Source organism: Chelonoidis abingdonii, chromosome 14 (assembly GCF_003597395.2).
Source record: "Chelonoidis abingdonii isolate Lonesome George chromosome 14, CheloAbing_2.0, whole genome shotgun sequence".
In the NCBI taxonomy this organism is placed as follows: Eukaryota; Metazoa; Chordata; order Testudines; family Testudinidae; genus Chelonoidis; species Chelonoidis abingdonii.
This window is the reverse complement of record NC_133782.1, coordinates 16,252,694-16,273,293: the sequence shown is the minus strand read 5'-3', so window position 1 is coordinate 16,273,293 and position 20,600 is coordinate 16,252,694. Positions and strand designations below refer to the sequence as shown.

The window sequence follows — 20,600 nt, the reverse complement described above, 5'->3', positions numbered from 1 at the left end:
ATAATTTAATTAAAGCTGCCTGGAGATGCCATTCCCAGTAACTCCTTAAAATTACGTGAGAGAAACCAGTGTCGAAGACCCTGAGTCTCACTAGAGTAACTGCATAAAGCGTAGCTCAGACTGAAGCTTGGATCAGCTTCATTCTTGTGCCGCAATCCTCTCTCACTTTTAAACATAAGCTATTCCTTGTTCTCTTGTAAGGATGAAGTTATAATATATGCAAATATTACAACTGTGTGCATGCCCTCTGCTTGTAAATGTCTGCAAATTAAGTGGAGCCCTGTGTACTGCTGCAGGAGAGCTCTCCTGTCTTATGTTGGGAGTGGAACAGTAACCTAAGGATGCTTTTCAAGACAGCGTGTCTCCTCCCTAACAGCCCTGTTTTATTTGAGAGCAAAAAGTTTCAGCCTGACTTTGAATGCCAGACTTATGTTCTGTTTGTTTTGCCCAAAAGAGCCAGAACAGGTATTATATAGACTTAGGAAATACTTTTGCTCTCTGATTTCAGTGACTGTCAAGTTTGAAATGAGCCGAGAATGCTTCCAAAGTAACTACTGGTAACTAAACTAACTAACTTAAATTCAGGTTCATGTTTCATAAGCAGTGACCATAGAACTAAAAGTGTGAAATCCTCCCCCATATTTCAGCTGTGGTTTACTTCACTGGTTTTGCTCTGAGGAATATATTAACTAATGGTTACTCCCATAATGTTTTCAGCATACAGACTGTTTGCAAAAAGGCAAGTATTTAATGTTTTATTTAAAATTTTAGAAAACTGTACGTAAACCAACATAGAAATAAATACTGAATAGAAAAGTACAAAGCACAATATACTGTATAATATATACATAAAGACCAAGACTGTTCAAGTATTGTGCCTCATGTAAGGTTCCTAAACCCATATTTGAATACTCAAATTGGGTGGCCTTATTCTCAAGGGCTGAGCATTCAGCAGCTTCTGCTGAAAATCAGGCCACTTCTTCGTGCTCAAGTATGGATTAAGGAGCCTGACTTCAGGTACCTTTTTTTTAACCTTAGCCTAAGATTAAATGAATAAGTGTATAAATTAAAAACTTGATACTTCTGCCTGGAGCTGTCCCTATACAACTCAGTTCTGTACACTTACTCCATAAATGTGAAGGATATGCATGTTCTGAATTCTTAAACAAGTGAGGCTGAAGAAACATTGCCTCAATAGTTTCCTTCTATCTACACTTACACTGTTTTCAGATTAATTTCAAACAGCTCTTGCTTCAAGCACTGAAATCTCAATTTGTTTACTGCACATTTTTACACTGCTTCCAGAAACCAGTGAACTTTTGAGCTCTTACTCAAATTTACAAGAAAGCACAGACCAGCGTAGAAACGATGATGTTTTAAAGTGCATGGCAGCTGCTATGACTTCTGACGGAACAAGTGCTGGTTTATAACTTCAATAGATGCTGATATGGGAGCCAGCTTGTACTAGTGTTCTGCAGATCTAGCATACATTGACTAATTTATATAGGCATTCTGGCTCATTAGTGACACTGTCCACATCCACAGTGTCTTGTATTCATAAAATCAAAACTCCACGGGCTGTAGCAAAACAACATTTTAGGACCAGCTCTTCAGCTGCTGTAACCTAAAGAGAGAGGCTCCTTTCACACCAACTGAGAGCTGACCCTTCTATAGCACAAACTGCTTCAAAATGAAGGGGAAAACACTTTAGGAGGATAACCAACAGCCCCAGTGCCATCAGTTCAGAGTTCCTACATGGTTTCCTTTCTGCTTCACCACCTCTTCACACTAAGCTTCATTTGTGCTCATGCTCTAAGATAGAAGCAGTACTGTCACATGTCAGTTATACAGCTACACTTTACCTCTGCTCCCTTCCTACTCATGAATCCCCAAACCAACTGCAGAGAGTTGAGGGTTTTTTTGTTTGGGCTTTTAGGGGAGAAAGTTTGAGTCAGGATTCTTAGTGAAAACAAATGTTACCTTTGCCTCCTATTTTGGCACTGCAGACTGAGTTGTTTCAAAGTTTGTGCTTCCTGCTGGGGACAGCTTGAGAGGGGCTGATGGATTTACTCTAGCACCATCTAGTGATACTTCATGATTTTAGCTCAGTGTCAGATGCATTCTGAGCCAACTGTTGGGGGGTTAGGACTAAAAATCACACAACTGGAAGAGCTGTCCCATATGGATGTTCCCACTCAATCTTCTGCTAGATACCTGTGTGCGCTAACTTAACCACCTAGTGGTAAATCAACTCCTTCTGTAGCCACCTGGGCTGTAGGTCAGATTCAGCATTTCCTTAGTTAAAATATTGTGATTTCAATTTCAGCTTCTTGGTATACAGTGTCTCTCAACTCACAGCAAACTCTGTCCATTTTTTGAAATGCTAGTCGTCCTTTTTCACCTACAAATAAAGACAGACAAATCATAGTGAGGACAAGAAATCTGGGAGAAGCTCTGAGGTGAGGATCTGTTGCAGTTTCACCATAACTCTGCACCTCCTCTTATGACCTTGTTACAAGTTGAGTGTTTAGTCACTCCTGAAAATCACTGCCTTAGTGTGTGTTTGGATACTCAGCTTCAGACACCTTTAAAAGGGACCCCATTTCCAAAAGTGGCTGAGCATCTACCTGCTGAAAATCAGGCCCCTTTAAGGCAGCAGAAAAGAGGCACCCAAAAGCACTAGTAGTTTGAAAAATGTGGCCTGAATGCAGATGAACTGTAAAAGGAACATCTTAAAATGAAACAATTCTTGTTATCCTGGGGTAATTGTCTAGTCACTGGCTACGAATCTAGATGTAAGAAATGTATCAAGTGAAAGGAAAGCCAATACGTACTATCTATGCCAAAGGTACTTGGAGAGTCTCTCTAGTTACTATACATGTGCTCCCATCCTGCCTCACTCAGACAGTAATTGCACAGGATCAGATCCCATCTTTGCCAGCCTAATTTCAGTTCCTTGATGGCAGCTGGATCACAGCTTAATTTCTCTCTCTGGAAAATGCAAGTTCGTTAATACACCCCTCGCTCTGGTATTTTTGGCAGTTACTTTCTGAGCCTGAGCCCTCCCTCCCCCCTTGCTGTCAATTGAGTTTTATACTGCTGTAACTTCATTGAATCAGTCCCTATATGTGCAACTGGCCCCTTTATTTACAGCAGTGATGTCCACATTACATATTTTAAAATCAAATCCTACTTAGATTCAATAAGATTTCACCCTAGTTACCAGCCTGCTTAGACTTTTATGTATACAGCTCCCAGAGGAGAGTACCAAATGCTAATATTTTTATTGCTAACACTAGTATTGACAGCAATGCTGGAATTTTAACCTTTAATTTTATGACTTGTTTGTTACATGAAATCATCTTGTTGCTCACGGTCCCTTTACAATGGTTAATAGTTTGTACAGCTCCCCTCCTCAAGCTGTCTTCTGGGCCTGTATATATATACAAAGCCTTGAAAGACTTAGCACATATGTTGCATTAAGATTATTGTAACGTTCTGACAGTGTGTCGCGAAACATCTCTATACCTGTTAGCTCAGCCTTAAACATATTCTTTTACTGAAGAACATGTTGGTAAAACTTCAGGCCTATTTTGTTTTCTTAATAGCTCATCTGTCACTCTCCTTTCAGCACCTTTACTGCAGCTTTAAATCAAGATTTACCAAATGACAGTGTTGTTTCCCTGGCAGCGTTCCGTACATCCTCTGCTTCAGACTGACACAGGCCGGCAATCTGCTCAATGCTTTCTATGGCCTGTTGGGGAGAAGAAAAAACTGCAGCATTATCTGTTTGAGAGAAATGATCAGGACTGCTTATTAAACAGTTTTCCCACCATAACACCAAGGTACTATCTGTTACATAAATACACAGACATGCACCAGCTGTTCAACTGCCATCTCTTGTATCTCAATTCTAATATGATTGATTGTGCTCCATTCCCCTTCCCTTCCTCCCCATCCTCCTGAATTAGCTATAGGTTGGTTTTCTTAGCATGGGCATAGGTTTGCCGCCACCTAGCCTAGTCTCAAAGAATTAAAGTTTTGAAGATACAGGATGTGATTCACCAATGCATTACTCCAGTATTGTTCGTGCAGTTTCAATGGAGTTACACTGGCATAAAACTAAAGTAATGCAATAGTGAACCAGGTCCAAAGAGCATTGAGTCAGCAAAGTTATCACATGGTTGCTGACACACAGGGCCCAAGACTGCTTTCTAACAGTCATTCCTAAAAAGTCACAGTTAGTGGCTTGGTCTATCTTATGACTGCATTTCCTTATAAAAAAAGTTGTGCTGACAGTAAGTGCTTATGTGCAAACTGGTTATAAAAGTTATTGGAAGGATTTGACTCCCCTCTGCGCAGGAAAAGTTCTGCTAATTTGTGTTGGAGTCTGCTGGTAACTTAAGACAGAGTGGGCAGATGTTTTTAAAAAACAAGAGAGCGTCTAGCATGCTGGGATTGTTGAGCAGTTACATTTCTCATCCTGTTTTGAAAGTATTCAATAAATCAGCCAATCTTAAAGCAAGAGCACAAACTATATTCTGTGTTTGGTTCCATTGTTAGTACCTTGCTAGAAGCTAAAATGTCTCTCCAATCAGAACCTGTTTTCCAACCCCACCATTCTCCCTATTGACAGGGAAGCAGTAACTAAGACCCCTCATTGTGTCTACTCTCTGTACTCTGTCCTCCCAGTTTTAATAGGGTTTAGATGATCAGTGCTCTCTCGCCTGGTTGCCTCAAGCAGCAGCAAAAACAGTTCAGAGCTAAAGAAACTCCCCATTTCATGTACTGTATATAAGGTAATTTAAAGAAAAATCTGAACAATGCCCACCAGAAAAAATTAAGATGAACCTTTGGCCATACAGCTGGACTCAGCCCCACCCAATAAAAATCCAGTTACCCAGTCAAACACACTTACTCTGAGGTTTTTGAGAGCCAGACATGCAGCTTGCTGTATTTTTGCATCACACTCAGCTAAAATATCCGTGTAAAAAAGCAGAGCCTAGAAAATAAGATTGAACGATTGGTTACCCTGCAAATAACTTCTCAAGTGTTCTGAATGCCAAGAGGACTGAGATCCAGAGCGGTTTTACCTATCTGAAACTGATCAAAAACATGCAAGAATAATTTCTGATGCTGAAAGGCAGCAGTCTCTGGAGTAGAATATGGTAGGATTCAATAGTGCAGGAAAGAACCAGTCAGTTTTGATCCTTAACTCACACTGCACCCACTGGGGTAGCAGATGCTGAAAGCTTCCTAGAAACGGGGTGTAGAGTATAACTCCTTCCCCCCAAAATCCTGCTGCTTTCAGGGAGGTAGATTCCTTGACTTGTAGCTTCTTACTCTGAAAACTGGTGAGAAAGCATGAAGTGGCCCAATTCAGTTAATACCTTCTCCCTGAAATTCTTATTCATTGCCGCCCGAGAGAGACAGGACATTGCTGCTTTGCTGACGTGGCGGTTGTCATCGAGCTGCAGAATCCCTAGCAGCCGTAAAGTTTGGGGTAGAGGCTGGAGCTGGCTCAGTCGCTTCCCTTTTAATTTCTTGATTTTCTTAAGTCGCCCGGGACACTGTAGCTCCTCAATTAGCATCACTGCAAATGGAAGAATCACAGTTCAGCGACAAATGTGTGCAGTGTCTATGGAGAGCTGGTTCTGAGAAGTCCCTTCCAATTGTCTCCTACCTCAGATGTGTGCCCCTTATTAATATCACTACTGAGCAAGGCTGTCTCTTAGAAAATACTTTGAGGTACATGAGTAGGCAAGAGGTGAGCTGCAAGTATGGCTAGCCTGCACAAAACATGCTCCTTTTACCATTCTCTTATCCTCCCTTCTTCCCTCAGTTTGTCCTTTTCATCTCCTCATAAACCTAGCTTGTAAACTCTCTTGAGGCTGGGGTTATGCTTTTACAATATGTATGCACAGTGCCTAGCAAAATGGGGCCCTGGTCCTTGACTGAGGCCCATAGATGCTAAATTAATACAAACATTTGGTGAATGCGAAACCTTTTGGAAGAGCGATAATTTGACTATTACTAAAAAAGAGGGAAAACTGAAAAATGTTAAAACAAGCATCTGTGAAAGATAAGGCTGCACTGGTTAGGAGGAGTGGAAGTGTACCATGGAGAGAGAATAATATGCCTAGTTTTAAAAATAATGCACCACACTGTCCTTTTGAAATCCTACACAAGACAGCAGACAAACTTCCTACCCCTTTGCGTTCACGCACTGAATGGCCCAGAGGAAATGAAACTATCCCAATATCTGCCACGTTCAGATTTTCAAAGTACTGGATGGACTGGGTTTCAGCAGGACAGTAGCGCTCTCAGCAAATGCATATTAGTTACTGCTGGAATCTTAATGCCACTGATCTGTCTCTCATCACTGTCATGACCACGTGATACCGTAAACCATCTACTCTGCTGTGGAACACAGCAGCTTATTGTGCGGCCAGTTTAGTCTCTCCTTATATTGCAGACTTTGAGACCTAAGCCTGACACTTGAGCTAAATATTTGCATGAAATCTGTTCCTTTCCTGTCTAGCTATGAAGCTTGATTTTGCCTTTCCTGCTCTAATTAAAACTGCATGGGCATAGTGAGGAGAAAGGATGAAAACAGAGTTGAACTGTATTATGATAGAGTTGTATCCTTACTCTTTAAAAAAAATATCCCTTTGGGATTGGGACAGATACAGCCCCATAAGCCATTCCAGCAGCCAACTAGCTAGCCTGAGGGTTATTTGTCTGAGTGCAGTATCTGACAGCCTGCTATCACCTTCTTTGATGAGTTCTGCCAAGTGCTTCTCCAGGTTGGTAACATGCTCTTTTTCCAGGTAGCCGTGAAACTGGAATAAGGTAAGCAGTTCTTCAGGGGGGCTCCCGGAGGGGAGCAACCCGCTGCAGGTGACGATCTGCTCCAGCAGTCTTTGCAGCGCTGAACAGACATGCACAGAAGAGCAAACAAAGAAGGCCTGCTGAGGGGCAGGACACTTTGCACTCATTTACAGTTTTAACATTTCATTTACAGTTTTAACAAGAAGTTGAAGGCTGGAATTTTCCGAGGAACATAAGGAAGCAGGGGCCTAAATCTCACTAAAATTCAGTAGGAGGCAGGCCCCCACTCTGCTGATAATTCCAGCTACAGTACAAAACAGACCTTATCCAACACCCACAGAAGCCAAGAGGAGATATTGCATTGACTTAACAGACTTTGAATGAGGTCTGTAGTTGGTAACAAAGACAATTAAGGCAGCCTGGTTAAGAAGATTAATGCAGGGACTCAGGAACTGGCAACCTTTAATGCTAACTGCCATCAACTAGCTGTGTGACCCTGAAAGAGCCACTAAACCTTTCTGGGCCTCAGTTTCCCCATCTGTAAAGCAGGGGATAATGATTTTACCATATAAAACAAAGCAGTGCTCTGTGCACAAGTTTAGAATCCCTTTGGAAACAATAGGGTTGCATAAAGGAAATTTCTTTGTTTAGAAAGATCATCCTATGGAATTCCTGGCCATATTGTGCATTCAGTGTTGGGATTAAAATCTAAATGAAAGGGGTCATCCAAAATGTAAGTCCTAATGTCAGATGTTGTTTGTGTCAGTCTTTTAGTCAATTTTTATCAATTTTGTTCTCTCTCTTCTACATGGGGACACTGTGCATGTGGGCACACACCCCTTTGCAGCAGAATCTGTACCGAGTTTTACTTTCAGTGTTTACACATCACAAGGCTACTACTGAGTGACATACAGATACATAAATACATATTTAAATGATAAACTCTTTGGGATATGGATGATGGCCCAGATTCTGGGACTCAGGCACCTAAATACCTTTGAAGATCTGGGCTTACGTCTGCCTCATGTTTGTACAGCACCTAGCGAAACAGAGCTTTCATCCCAACAGGGGCCTTTGGGCACCATTGCCAATACAAGAAATAATAGGAACTCCATGTTGACTTTCTGAGATGTGTAACACAGAAGATACAACACAGCACAGCATTCATAATTATCTGAGCAATTAAATGCCTGCAATTTTTTATACCTCTTTGGTATATCAAATAGAAGGGAGGGATTGTCAGGAGTGCCCAAGCGAGTCAGGTTTCTAATTCCCATTGACTCCTAACCCCCTTAGGTGATTTGATAAATCCCACCCAAAATTATTACAGAACATAAAGTGAACAGTCCACAATGTCATGGGAGAGAAGTAATGCCTCATCAAGCCACGTGTGGAGAGCGCCATGGTCATTTTATAGTATAAGCAATAAATCAAGGGGATGGAGCCTGAATTTTAAATACAGTTTACCAAGAACAAGTTCTATGTCATTTTAGAAAACCTACAAGGACAACCTTAAACTCAGTGTACAAACAAAATCAGGTACCTTATCTTCTAGTAATTGACTGGTACCTGCTTCTAGGTGTCCTGGATATTTCTCCTTCACTTTGAACATTAATATGTATTTCAGTGGATTCTGGAATTTTTCTGCTGAACAGAACAAGATATTTCCTGGCTCTGTGAATTCACTCCAGATTTTCAGACATTGCTGCTGCTTTTTCGCCTTATGAATAACTGTAGAATAAAGTTTTACAAAGTCAGCAAGTGAGCTGGAGTGCATTTTAAATGAGACATGAGACACCAGATGGGATGTCTAACAAATCTATGAATGTCATTTGTATTTACATTCCATAGACGGATTTCTTTACAACTGAATTTTATTGCCAATTTATTAAAGACTCATTGAGGACCTGAGCCAAAGCCCACTAAAGCCAATGGGAGCCTTTCCATAAACTTCAGTGGGCTTTGGATTGGGCTCTACGCTGTCATACCAGCGTGTAAGTAAGACATCTACCATGCTCCTAGCTCGTGCCTTTGCAGGGACATGAACTGTGCTCTTCTAGGGATTCCCCATCTCTAGCATCCTAAATTATCTCATTGGACCATGATCAACCTGTTAGAATTGCAGACAGCCTGCTACAGTATTTTGCAAGATAAAAGGGTGCCGTGTTAGTTGGTAGGATGATAACCGGGTCTTGCTCCATGTTCTAGAGGGCAAGTAAAAAAGTGCCTGCTCCTCTTCCCTAGGGGCTAATTCTTTCTCAAATCCAACTGTGGAGGCTAATCCTACAGTCCTTGCTTAGGCAAAATTCCCCTGGGTTTCTATCAGAGTTTTTCTGAGTCAGGCCTGCGGGGGCTGATCAACAGTTTAATTTGGATCATCACAATAAAAACCTGCATAGTTCAGTACCTAATAATCTCATTTGTGTTGCTATTTCACTCACTGCCTTTTGCTAGGGAGGGATAATGTTGGTGTCCAAGGGCCAGATTTTTAAAGACATTTAGGCACCTAAAAATACAAATATGCACCTAGTGGGGTTTTCAAAACACCACAGTATTGAAAGCATTGGGAGCGAGGAAACACCCTGTTTTGAAAATCCTACTGGATGCGTATCTGCATGTTTAGGTGCCTAAACTGATCCCATATAACTACCCATTTTCCTCGAAGCCAAAGATTAAAATTTTCAAAAGTGCTCACTCTTGGCTTAACACTGCTCACCCTGGATTCAGGGGGAGTTTTATCCATTTCAAGGGGAGTTGAGTTAAGCCAGTGTTGCGCACTTTTGAAAATCCTTCAAATGCAAAATTCAAAACACTTATGGCTCCCTACTTATGGGGTGGGGAAAGCCCCTTTACATGAAATACACAAGCTCTGTAGTTTACTTGGTACGTACAAGTTCAAGTTAATTATTGCCTGGGGCAGAAATTCTAAAAACCCCTTTCCTTTCTAACCAAGAAAGATCTGAGCCCCAGCTGTTAGGGTTTATAACCCACCCATAAAAGCTGCTTTTACTGGGAATTTATTTTAAAGCCTTCAGAATCCATCCCTGATTTGTCATATGAGGTGAGAGCCATGTTACCCCTCTCTGGTCTCCTACATATGCCTTGGCATCACACCCACATTACTCACCCTCTTCAACAGAGGTGAAGCTCCCAACTTCTAGAACACAGAGCTTTGAGACAGTTTCCAGTACTTGTTTCTGCAGTGACACTTCTTCCAAAAGGCTCTCCTGGACAATTCCGGCTATGTTTGGTGAAACCAGTTTCTGAAACAAAGTATACTTTTCCTCAGTGACTGAGATGAAAGCATTGAGCAACTCAAGAAGTACTGAACCTCCTGACTTTCAGAGCTCAACTCTCCAACAGCCAGTAGGGAAGACAACTGCCTCTCACAGAAATCCACTTTTCACATTGTGTCTTGGATGGGCAGAGGATGAGATAGAAATAGGAGACAGACTTGTTGAAAATCTCTGGGTAAGGTTAAAACATGTAAAAAACAAGAGTGATGTCATAGTAGGGTCTACTACAGACCATCTAACCAGGAAGAAGAGGTGCATGAGGCTTTTTTAAAACAACTAACAAAATAATCCAAAGCACAGGATTTGGTGGTGATGGGGGACTTCAACTACCTAGACATTTGTTAGGAAAATAACACAGCAGGGCACAAATTATCCAATAGGTTCTAAGAAAATATTGGAGACAATTATTTTATTTCAGAAGATGGCGAAAGCTACTAGGGGAGAGGCTGTTCTAGATTTGATTCTGGTTGAGAATTTGAAAGTGGAAGGCAGCATAGGTGAAAGTGATCATGAAATGGTCTAGTTCATGATTCTAAGGAATGGCAGGAGGGAAAACAGCACAATAAAGGTAATGGATTTCAAGGTGGCAGACTTTAGCAAACTCAGGGAGTTGGTAAGTAAGATCCCATGGGAATCAAGTCTAAGGGGGGAAACAATTCAAGAGAGTTGACAGTTTTTCAAAGAGACATTATTAAGGGCACAAGGGGAAACTATCCCACTGCATAAGAAAAGATAGGAAGTATGGCAAGAGACCACCCTGGCTTAACCAGGAGACCTACAATGATCTGTAACTCAAAAAGAGTCCTACCAAAAGTGGAAGGTAAGTCAAATTAAAAAGGTTAAATATAAACAATAAACACAAATATGTAGAGACCAAATTAGAAAGGCCAAGGCACAAAATGAGATTAAACTAGCTAGAGACATAGAGGGTAACAAGAAAACATCCTACAAATACATTAGAAGTAAGAGGAAGACCAAGGACAGGGTAGGCCCATTACTCAATGGGGGAACAATAACCGAAAATGTGGAAATGGCAGAAGTGCTAAATGATCTTTTTGTTTCAGTTTTCATCAAAAATTTTAGTAGCAATTGGACATCTAACATAGTGAATGTTGAGGTAGGATGAGAGGCTAAAATAGGTAAAAAAAAAAGCTAAAAATTACTTAAGACAAGCTAGATGTCTTCAAGTCACCAGGGCCTGATGCAATGCCTCTTAGAATACTCAAGGAGCTGACTGAGGAGATCTCTGAACCATTAGCAATTATCTTCAAAAAGTCATGGAATATAGGAGACATTCCAGAGGACTGGAAAAGGGCAAATATAATGCCCATCTATAAAAAAGGAAATAAGGACAAGCCAGGGTATTGCAAACTAGTTAGCTTTACTTCAGTTCCTAGAAAGATAATGGAGTAAATAATTAGTAAGGTGATAAGTAACAGCATGGATTTGTCGAGAAGAAGTTGTGTCAAACTAACCTAATTGCTTTCTTTGACAGGGTAACAAGCCTTGCGGATAAGGGGGAAAGCGGTAGATGTGGTATATCTTGACTTTAGTAAGGCTTTTGAAACGGTCTCTCATGACTACCTCATAAACAAAGTAGGAAATATAACCTAGATTGAGCTACTATAAGATGGATGCATAACTGATTGGAAAACTGTTCCCAGAGAGTAATCATTAGTAGATCACAGTCAAGCTGGAAGGGCATATTAAGTGGGGTTCCGCGGGAATCAATTCTGGGGCCGGTTCTGTTCAATTCCTTCATCAATGATTTAGAGAATGGCTTAGAAAGTATAAAGTTTGCAGACGATACCAAGCTGGGAGGGGTTGCAAGTCCTTTGGTGGATAGCTTAAAATTCAAAATGATCTGGACAAACTAGAGAAATTGTCTGTAGTAAATAGGATGAAATTCAATAAGGACAAATGCAAAGCACTCCACTTAGGAAGGCATAATCAGTTGCACATATACAAAATGGGAAATGGCTGCCTAGGAAAGAGTACTGCGGAAAGGGATCTGTGGGGTCATAGTGAATCATGAGCTAAATTAAGAGTCAACAGTATAACACCACTGGAAAAAAAAAAATCAAACATCATTCTGGGATGTATTAGCAGGAGTGTTGTAAGCAAGACATGAGAAGCAATTCTTCCGCTCTACTCCATGCTGATTAGGCCTCAACTGGAGTATTGTGTCCAGTTCTGGGCACTACATTTCAGGAAAGATGTCGACAAATTGGAGAAAGTCCAGAGAGGAACAACAAAAATGATTAAAGGTCTAGAAAACATGACCTATGAGAGAAGATTGAAAAAATTGGGTTTGTTTAGTCTGGAAAAGAGAAGACAGAGGGGACGTGATAACATTTTTTAAGTGTGTAAAAGATTGTTACAAGGAAGAGGGAGAAAAATTGTTCTCCTTAACCTCTGCGGATAGGACAAGAAGCAATGGGCTCAAATTGAAGCCAGGGTGGATTAGGTTTAGAATGACCATGCACCCTGTTTTGGCCGGGATAGTCCCCTTCTTAAGCCCTGTCCTGGCCATCCCAACTTTTTTGGAAAAACTGGGCATTTGTCTGGTTTGCTCTTGTCAACTGATCATCATTTGGCAAGAGCAAAATGGACAAATGCCCAGTTTTGCCAAAAAAGTAGGTGTGACCCCTAGCAGGGGTGAACATGCTGGGGGGCAAGTGGCAGTGCCAGCCCCACGAAGAAGGGAGAGCAGCTCAGGCCAGGCCAGGCCAGGCCAGTCCCACATGGGTATATAGCAGGGGGTTTGGGCTGCCCCATGCATGAGGGGAGAGGAGGGCCACAAGTCAGCCCCAGAGGGTGTCCCATTTTTCCTTTGGGAAAATACGGTCACTCTAGTTAGACTGGACATTAGGAAAAACTACTTAACTGTCAGGATGGTTAAGCACTAGAATAAATTGCCTAGGAAGGTTGTGGAATCTTCATCGTTGGAGATTTTCAAGAGCAGGTTAGATAAACACCTGTCAGGGATGGACTAGATATTATGTAATCCTGCCTTGAGTGCAGGGGACTGGACTAGATGACCTCTCGAAGGTCCCTTCCAGTCCTACAATTCTATATTTTCCATCTCTCCCTGAATGGGAAAGTCTTCTCTTCCCATCTGAAATGGTTATAACATTACATGGTTCAATAGATGCCTGAGGTTGATGTACTGTATTGATGTGTGGAGTAATCCTTGTATAATGCCTTTTATGTTTCAGGGCCTGATCCTAGCTGATGCTGAGCACTCACTACTCCTAGTGAAATGAATAGGGATTGTGGCTGTTCAGCACCAATGAATCCCAGAGGTGTTCTAGAGCAGAGGTTCTCAGCCTTTTTCTTTCTGAGCCCCCACCCAACATGCTATAAAAACTCCACGGCCCAGCTGTGCCACAACTGGTTTTCTGCATATAAAATCCAGAGTCGGTGTTAAGGGGTAGCAAGCAGGGCAATTGCCTGGGGCCCCATGCCACAGGGGCCCCCACAAAGCTACATTGCTTGGTCTTCTGCTTCAGCCTCGGGTGGGCTTCAGCTTTCTGCCCTGGGCCCCAGCGAGTCTAATGCTGGCCCTGCTTGGAGGCCCCCTGAAACCTGCTCAAGGTCCCTTATGGGGGCCCTGGACCCCTGGTTGAGAACTGCTGTTCTAGAGAAATCATCATTACTTACCCTGGATACTGGCTATTTTACTCCAGTGATACCAAATTTTCTCTCTGAAAAATCGGTCATTTGTCAATCAATATGCAGTTCATTCATACTTCATTCATAGCCAGCTCACCATGCATAAGTCCTCTGAGTGGAGAGCTACTAATTCCTACTCCAGCAAAAAAGGTTCAGTTTTGCAGAAGAAGTGCATCCCCACCTGATTTCCCTTTGCATATGTCTGTGCATTGCAGTTTGAAAATCTAGCTCAAGTGATCTGCATTTCCATTCTCAGTCATTCCATTTTATAAACTAACCTAATAAATTGCCAGCTCTGTCTGTGCTTGGTGGTTATAAATGATGGCCAGAAATGGGGGGAAATATGAGTGTTGCACTCCCTGATCCTCCACCAACTGAGTGAGGGGCTGGTTCCCAGCATCAATCATGGTAACCTGAAGGCTGCCCTAAACTATTCCAGCTGCCTTTGGACGTGAGAGGCAAATAGAGCAGCAAGTGCTGTGACAGAAGTATGTCCCAGCATGCCAGGTTTCCCTCCAACCACGTCCCCTTCACCAACAGCCAGAGAAGAAGGGTCTGGCATAGAAACTGTTACTCCCACATTATGCTACCAGAGAATCCTGTGCTAGAGGGATTCTCATATTGCTGGCTATGCCAGCTTTGTTCCTGTTGTACAAGGCAAAGTGCCTGTACAGCATCCCAGGATCTGGGCCAGTATGAATCCACTGCAAATGGGTTCATCCATATGTCATTCCTTACCTGCAAGAGAGCTTTGCACAACTGCAGATGAACTATCAGAAGTTTGTCTAAATCATCATTCCCTGTGGTTAACTCTTTTGTTTCTGTTTTCCTGTCATAGCCCAGTATGTTGTCAGTGTAAGTGCTGTTCAAGAAGTTAAGAAAGGGGAACAAGTAGTTAATGTTAACCAACCATTGTGTGCAGTAAAGCAGAAGGATCTAAAACACCAAGAAAAAAATAAAAATTGTTTAAAAACCCACACAGCACCTCCTTAACGCCTATATCTTCAACAAATGAATGTGAAAGTTTCTCTTCCTGTTTTCTCAATAATAATCCCCAAACTCACCAAAGCGGTCACCATTTTTGACAGATAACTGATGCTCTATAAGAGCAGTAAGCCTGTTAACAATCTGCTCTCTTGATTGCGTGTAAACTTCCTACAAAAGTGAAGATGGGGATTTAAATCTCTAATTCTCATCACAGGGAGGCAACAGTATGTCAGCTAATTCTGTGACCTCATTTTTGTGTGGACCACTGTGACGTTGCACTCTATCTGATTTTATGAAAAGATGCTAATATAACCGGAATATGCTTCATGCAAAAGGTCTCTTGTAAGATATCATTACAAATCTTATAATCTACTGAGTGTGATCATCCTATTTGCATAAATGTACCACCCTTGTATCTGAAACTAGAAATATGAAATATAACTCTAAGGGCCTATTGTAATTATGCAAAGTGTGGGCCATTAACGGTGGTCTGGAATCTTGATGACTCCCATCAACCAGGACAATTGACTGCAGATGGCTGTTTTACCTGTAAGTCTTCCTATACACCTGTTTGCTGGCAAGTGGGTAATGAAGTCTTACAGTGACATGTGATCATGTCACCTGAACTGGAATCCATCTTTAACCTGGTGCTTTTCCATTGAGAAGGGGGTGAGAGGGGACCCAGAGGGACAAAGGATTCCTGCCTTATGCACAAGATATATAAGTGGTAGAACAGAGAAAAGGGAGAGCCATCATGAGAAATCCCCTAGCTACCATCTGAGCTGGAACAAGGGCTATACCAGGAGAAAGGATTGTGCCCAGACTAGAAAGGCATCCAGTCTGTGAAAGAGACTCACTGAAACATCTTTCAGGGTGAGATTTTAATCCGTACTCAGTTGTATTACTGTATTAGGCTTAGATTTGCGTGTTCTATTCTATTTTGCATGGTAATTCATTTTGTTCTGTCTGTTACTACTTGAAACCATTTACATCCTACTTTCTGTACTTAATACAATTACCTTTTACTTATTAATTAACTCAGACTATGTGTTAATACCTAGGGGGAGCAAACAGCTGTGGATACCTCTCTATCAGTGTTATAGAGGGCAAACAATTTATGAGTTTACTCTGTATAAGCTTTATACAGGGCAAAACAGATTTATTTGGGTTTAGACCCCATTAGGAGTTGGGCATCTGCATGTTAAAGACAAGAACACTTCTGTTAGCTGCTTTCAGTTAAGCCTACAGCTGTTAGGAGACATGGTTCAGACCCTGGGTCTGGGCTTCCAGCAGGCTAGCACATCTGGCTCAAACCAGGCAGGGCAGTGAAGTCCTAAGCTGCCATGGCAGGAAAGCAGGGGCAGAACTAGTCTTGGCACATCAATTGGCAGCCCCAAGGGGGTTTCTGTGATCCAACCCGTCACAAACAAGACACTGACATCAATAATGTGTATTGACTGGCTGGCCCCTTGGAAATGACGTATTACAGAAGGAAAATAAAAACACCTTGTTCTCTAGCAACTCCAGCTCAAGGATGCTCTATAGTCTGGTCTATCTGGGGCTACTCAGCACCTTTCAGGATCAGGCCCACAACACTAAAGGGTAAGTTTGAGTGTTATGAGCACGGGTCAAAAATATGAAAGAGAACCCAGTAGAAGAGACCTGTGTGCTGCTCCTGGCCTATTCCCTTGCAAAACTGTTCCCCGTCATACCTTACATCTGTTTTCTGAAGGCTAGCTTTAAGTATCCCAACTATTCCATTCTGCAGCCTAGTAGGAGGAAGGCTTTTCAAGATATTCAGCCTAAATATTTCCAAATTTCAACCCATTTATTGCTCTGACTGAGCTGTAAGTTTCATAGTATCCTAAACAATTCCTCTCTCTTCTGGGTGTCCACACCCTGGGCACCAACTTCTCCACACTTCACAGTCACTGCCTAACTGAGTTCAGTGCATTTACCTCCTAATCTTCCTCCTGTCAATCCCTTCATCCCTTCAATGGGATTCACTGGTCTGCTCACCTGGTAGTGTCTGTCCTTATGGTTCCAAATAAGGAAAGCTCATCAGCACTGCAGTCCGTGTTTAAAAAGTCAAAGCTTTCCAGCACCATCTCCACCATCAGACTCTCCATGGATGAATGTTTCTGATGAGACGTCTTCAGCTGTTGATAGATAAGAAATAAACTATTGTTCTTTGCAAGGATCCTGATCCTCCCCAGCAGTTCACCCATATGATTTACAAATCACCATCTATTCAACCATGGGACAGTTTGCTCCCATCAGCCCATCCACAACATGCCAGAAGAGCTGGTCCTTTCACACGTACAAAGCACTTCAGCCACATCACCCCGATCCTGAAACAACTTTGCCAATTCATTTCAGGAACTAGTTCAAAAGGTTTATCCAATTTTAAAATTCTCCTGGGGTTTACTACAACCTCACCAGTGTGGGTGTAATACCCTTCTTCTCTGCAGTTCCTGTCCTTTGGTACAACTTTCCTGTCTTTCTCCTTCTTAAGATCTAGAGCTATCAGTTTTATACTGCCATTCATCATTGTAGTATCTGAGCAACTTCAATAGCAAAGTCCCTATCCCTTCATGGAGTCTCTGGCATTTCTCCCCTTTCTCTGCTTCGGGCAGAAGTTTTGGGAAAGGGGTTGGTTTGGGGGGTGTTTAAGTTTTTTTAATTTCCTTTTAATTTTTCTGAGGGCTAAGGCTTTAGGAGTAGAAAGCGGTGTCAGTGATGTCAGTGTCATTCTTATCTCAGATCTCAGCTGAAATCTTACAGCGTCTTCTCTCTCTTGCCTACACACATGGCCTCGTGTATTCCACAGCTGTGGGACTACAAGTGCAATCCACCCTTTGCCACAAAGTTGTGCTCCAGAATCTTTCATGTAAGGGGGGCAAATGTTTCTAGTCTCATATGGTTGTGAAGATATCCTTGCACATGGATGGCGGGTATAATAGCCACCTCCATGGGATGCCATTTGTGGGATTTTACTTATTATTATGTGCCATGCAGGTTCCGGGGCAGCTGAAGAGGCTGTCTCTGCTTTTCAGCTTCCCAGGTTCCTCAGTAATCTCCCTGGACTCCAGAGATGGACAGCTGGGGGAGGTGCGCTGCCTTTACCATTCTCCAGCCAGTGCCAGGCTGCTCGGGCCAGCCGGCACAGCCCAAGCCACCCTGGGACTGCTGGATCTGGCACGGCTGGGACAGCTCAGGCTAGACTGGAGCTCAGGGCAGCTCGGGTTGGTCCATGGTTCGGGTAGGGCGGCCGGCACGGATGGGGCAGCCGCCAGAGGTGGGAGCGGGGGGGCCTCAGGGCTCTGCTGAGGGGAGACAGAAAGGGGCTTCATGCAGAAGGGGTGGGGCCAGGGGCTAGCCTTCCCTAATGGAGTGTCTGCCAACAGACCATGCTTAAACAGAAACTGAGTTTTAATCTGATTAAGCGTCATCTTTCTGAGGGTGGAGAAAGCTCTGATGGACTGACCCATTCATCAAGGCGGTGTTCGCTCTGAAACCTACAGATACCAACATACATGCCAACATTGTCGACAATTTCACTGTTGATCATTTTAGCAGGAAAAAAAAAACCGTGAAATGTGTTTCCTCTAATCCCAGACTGTATCATCAAATGTAGAATTTAATATAAAAATAAAACACCGTGGCTAATATGCTGATTGCCTTATTCATCTTCTTGGATTTTTTTTCCATTAAAACTTCCATCTAAATGAAATTACTGTGGAATCCCATACCAGTGTCGACAATGCAGGGACCTTACTACAGAATTTACATCCAGTTTGGCTCAAAGAACACAGGTCCTTGATTATACTCTGCTTTTTAATGTCTCCTTCCCTCTGTTATTCACCTCTGCAAAGCATGTTGGGATAGAGTGCATGAGAGATGTTATACAGACTGAAATGTTGTTGCTCTTAACTAGCTCTCTTGACTTCCAGCCATTTTTGAGAAATGCCTGAGCTCTGATGGTCAAACCAACATTTTGGGAATGTGCCACTGAAAATTTTGACGCCATCGATACTCCTCCATGTGGTTTTGAGCCCTTTAGAATAGTAAGAGGAAAAAGGATGAACAGCAAAAACTACAGCATATTGCATAAAGGTGAAAATAATACCACACCTTTAATTTGTCCCTGATGCATAAAACTTGGTACTCCAATTCTTCCAATTGGGTTTGCCCTGGATTCTGTGACTTCAGCAAATTTAACACTTCTTGAACAAGTTTCTCAACTGCTTTGGCGCTTCCGGCTAGTTTTCTGTCATCTTCAGTGTTCATGCTTTTCCGATCAACGGACAGGAAATTTTCTTGTTCCACAGGCTGATGACTCCAGTGCTGGCCGATGGAATCTCTGCCATCTTTGTTAATATCCCATGGGTTGGATGGACTATTTGGAGCTCCATCCACGGAGGGTGTCTCTTTCAGAATATCTAGAGTTGTGTGGTTTGGAGACTTGTGTTGTCTTCCTTCTGCACAGGCATCCTGTATAAGAACTAATGACAGGGTCCTGTGGTCTGAAGCTGGAGTCACATTTCTGGTTTCTGTTCCTTTCCAATCCTGGGAGCTGAACAAGTCAGTCTCTGCAGAGCTGTGGTTGACATTCTTTAGATGCTCATCAAAGTCACAGTCAGCCAAGTAGCTCAGTATGCAGGGGGCTCGCGCCTCGTCGTTTATGCCACCTTGGTTCATCCGTTGCTGCAAAACAGACTGCAGCAAACAGGTTCAAGTTTAAGTACAGGTACTTGATACATATGAGATTTATCCAGAGATGGAGAGCCCAGGAAAGACCCTCAGCCCCACATTGCCCCTCTGGAGAGATTCGGGGTGACAGACACAGCTATAATGGCCAAACAGAGAAAACCTCTGAGCCTCATGCAGACCAGAGCAGGAGGATCTGTCAGGGCAAGCCATGCATGGGCCCAATATTTACATTGATCCAGTAGCCCAAGAGCCTCAGGGAAGAGCTGAAGACAGACAGAGAATACTCCACATTTAAAGAACTTTAAACTGAATGTTAAAAAAAAAAAAATAGTCTAAGATGCCACTGCCTGACACATTTTTCATTCCAAAGGGACCCTAACAAATCGGTTCTAACCCTCTTCAGCCCAATACAACATGATATTAAATTGGCTGGGAAATGTTTTCATGATTAGTTATTAATAAATACAGCACACTCATTAAATAACTAGATAACCCCATAACACTGCTGTGTGCAGAAGACTTATCTACAAGCAATGTTTTGTACTCCCTCTGCTGGCTTGGCAGGAGCACACAAACCTGACTGCCAGGCTGATATGGGAACCTGTCTTGAGGTTAGGGGCGTATACGCACACATTCCTCTGCTACCTATTGCCTGTGCTATTAAGAGGCAGGAGCACACGGAACGAAGCAGTAACACTAAGTGAAAACCCCATTAGAAACACAGGAGATTGTCTGGTCCAACTAAACAGAACTTGGCACTAGACAGGGGAGAGGGAGGAGAGCAGGGGATGCTTTACACTCCACCTTTAAGCCACCACTATGGTTCACTGCTCCTGGGATTGGCCAGTTCCCAGTGTAGACTGCTCTAATTTATGCCTGGCTGCACATGGGGAATATTATTGGCAGGGAAAATTTTTTTGCATTTCAAATTCTAAAATGGGATTGAAAACAACAGGGGTTAAATTAAAAAAAAAACAACACCCCATAATGATCACCATATTGCCCTGTGGCTGTGGTCTGTCCATTTCTATTCAGCAACAATCTGATGTCCCAGCCCCAGCTCACTGTTTGGGCCCAGTGTTTTACTTCCCCCATCAT

At 42.5% G+C, this 20,600-nt stretch overlaps 1 protein-coding gene across 1 annotated transcript in view; it reads right to left on the bottom strand.

Annotated features, from left to right (window-relative positions):
* Window positions 1-741: 741 nt before the first annotated feature.
* RIPOR3 (RIPOR family member 3) overlaps window positions 742-20,600 on the bottom strand; it is a 67,778-nt gene continuing 47,919 nt past the window's right edge. Inside the window, exons 13-22 of the mRNA XM_032804042.2 lie at window positions 18,924-19,508; window positions 16,809-16,948; window positions 14,541-14,664; window positions 9,959-10,094; window positions 8,401-8,562; window positions 6,773-6,931; window positions 5,391-5,593; window positions 4,919-5,002; window positions 3,664-3,754; window positions 742-2,401 (exon numbers count right to left, since the gene is read on the bottom strand). Of these exons, the coding sequence (XP_032659933.1) occupies window positions 2,301-2,401; window positions 3,664-3,754; window positions 4,919-5,002; window positions 5,391-5,593; window positions 6,773-6,931; window positions 8,401-8,562; window positions 9,959-10,094; window positions 14,541-14,664; window positions 16,809-16,948; window positions 18,924-19,508 (1,785 nt within the window). The 3' untranslated portion in view covers window positions 742-2,300. The remainder of the gene's footprint in view (window positions 2,402-3,663; window positions 3,755-4,918; window positions 5,003-5,390; window positions 5,594-6,772; window positions 6,932-8,400; window positions 8,563-9,958; window positions 10,095-14,540; window positions 14,665-16,808; window positions 16,949-18,923; window positions 19,509-20,600) is intronic.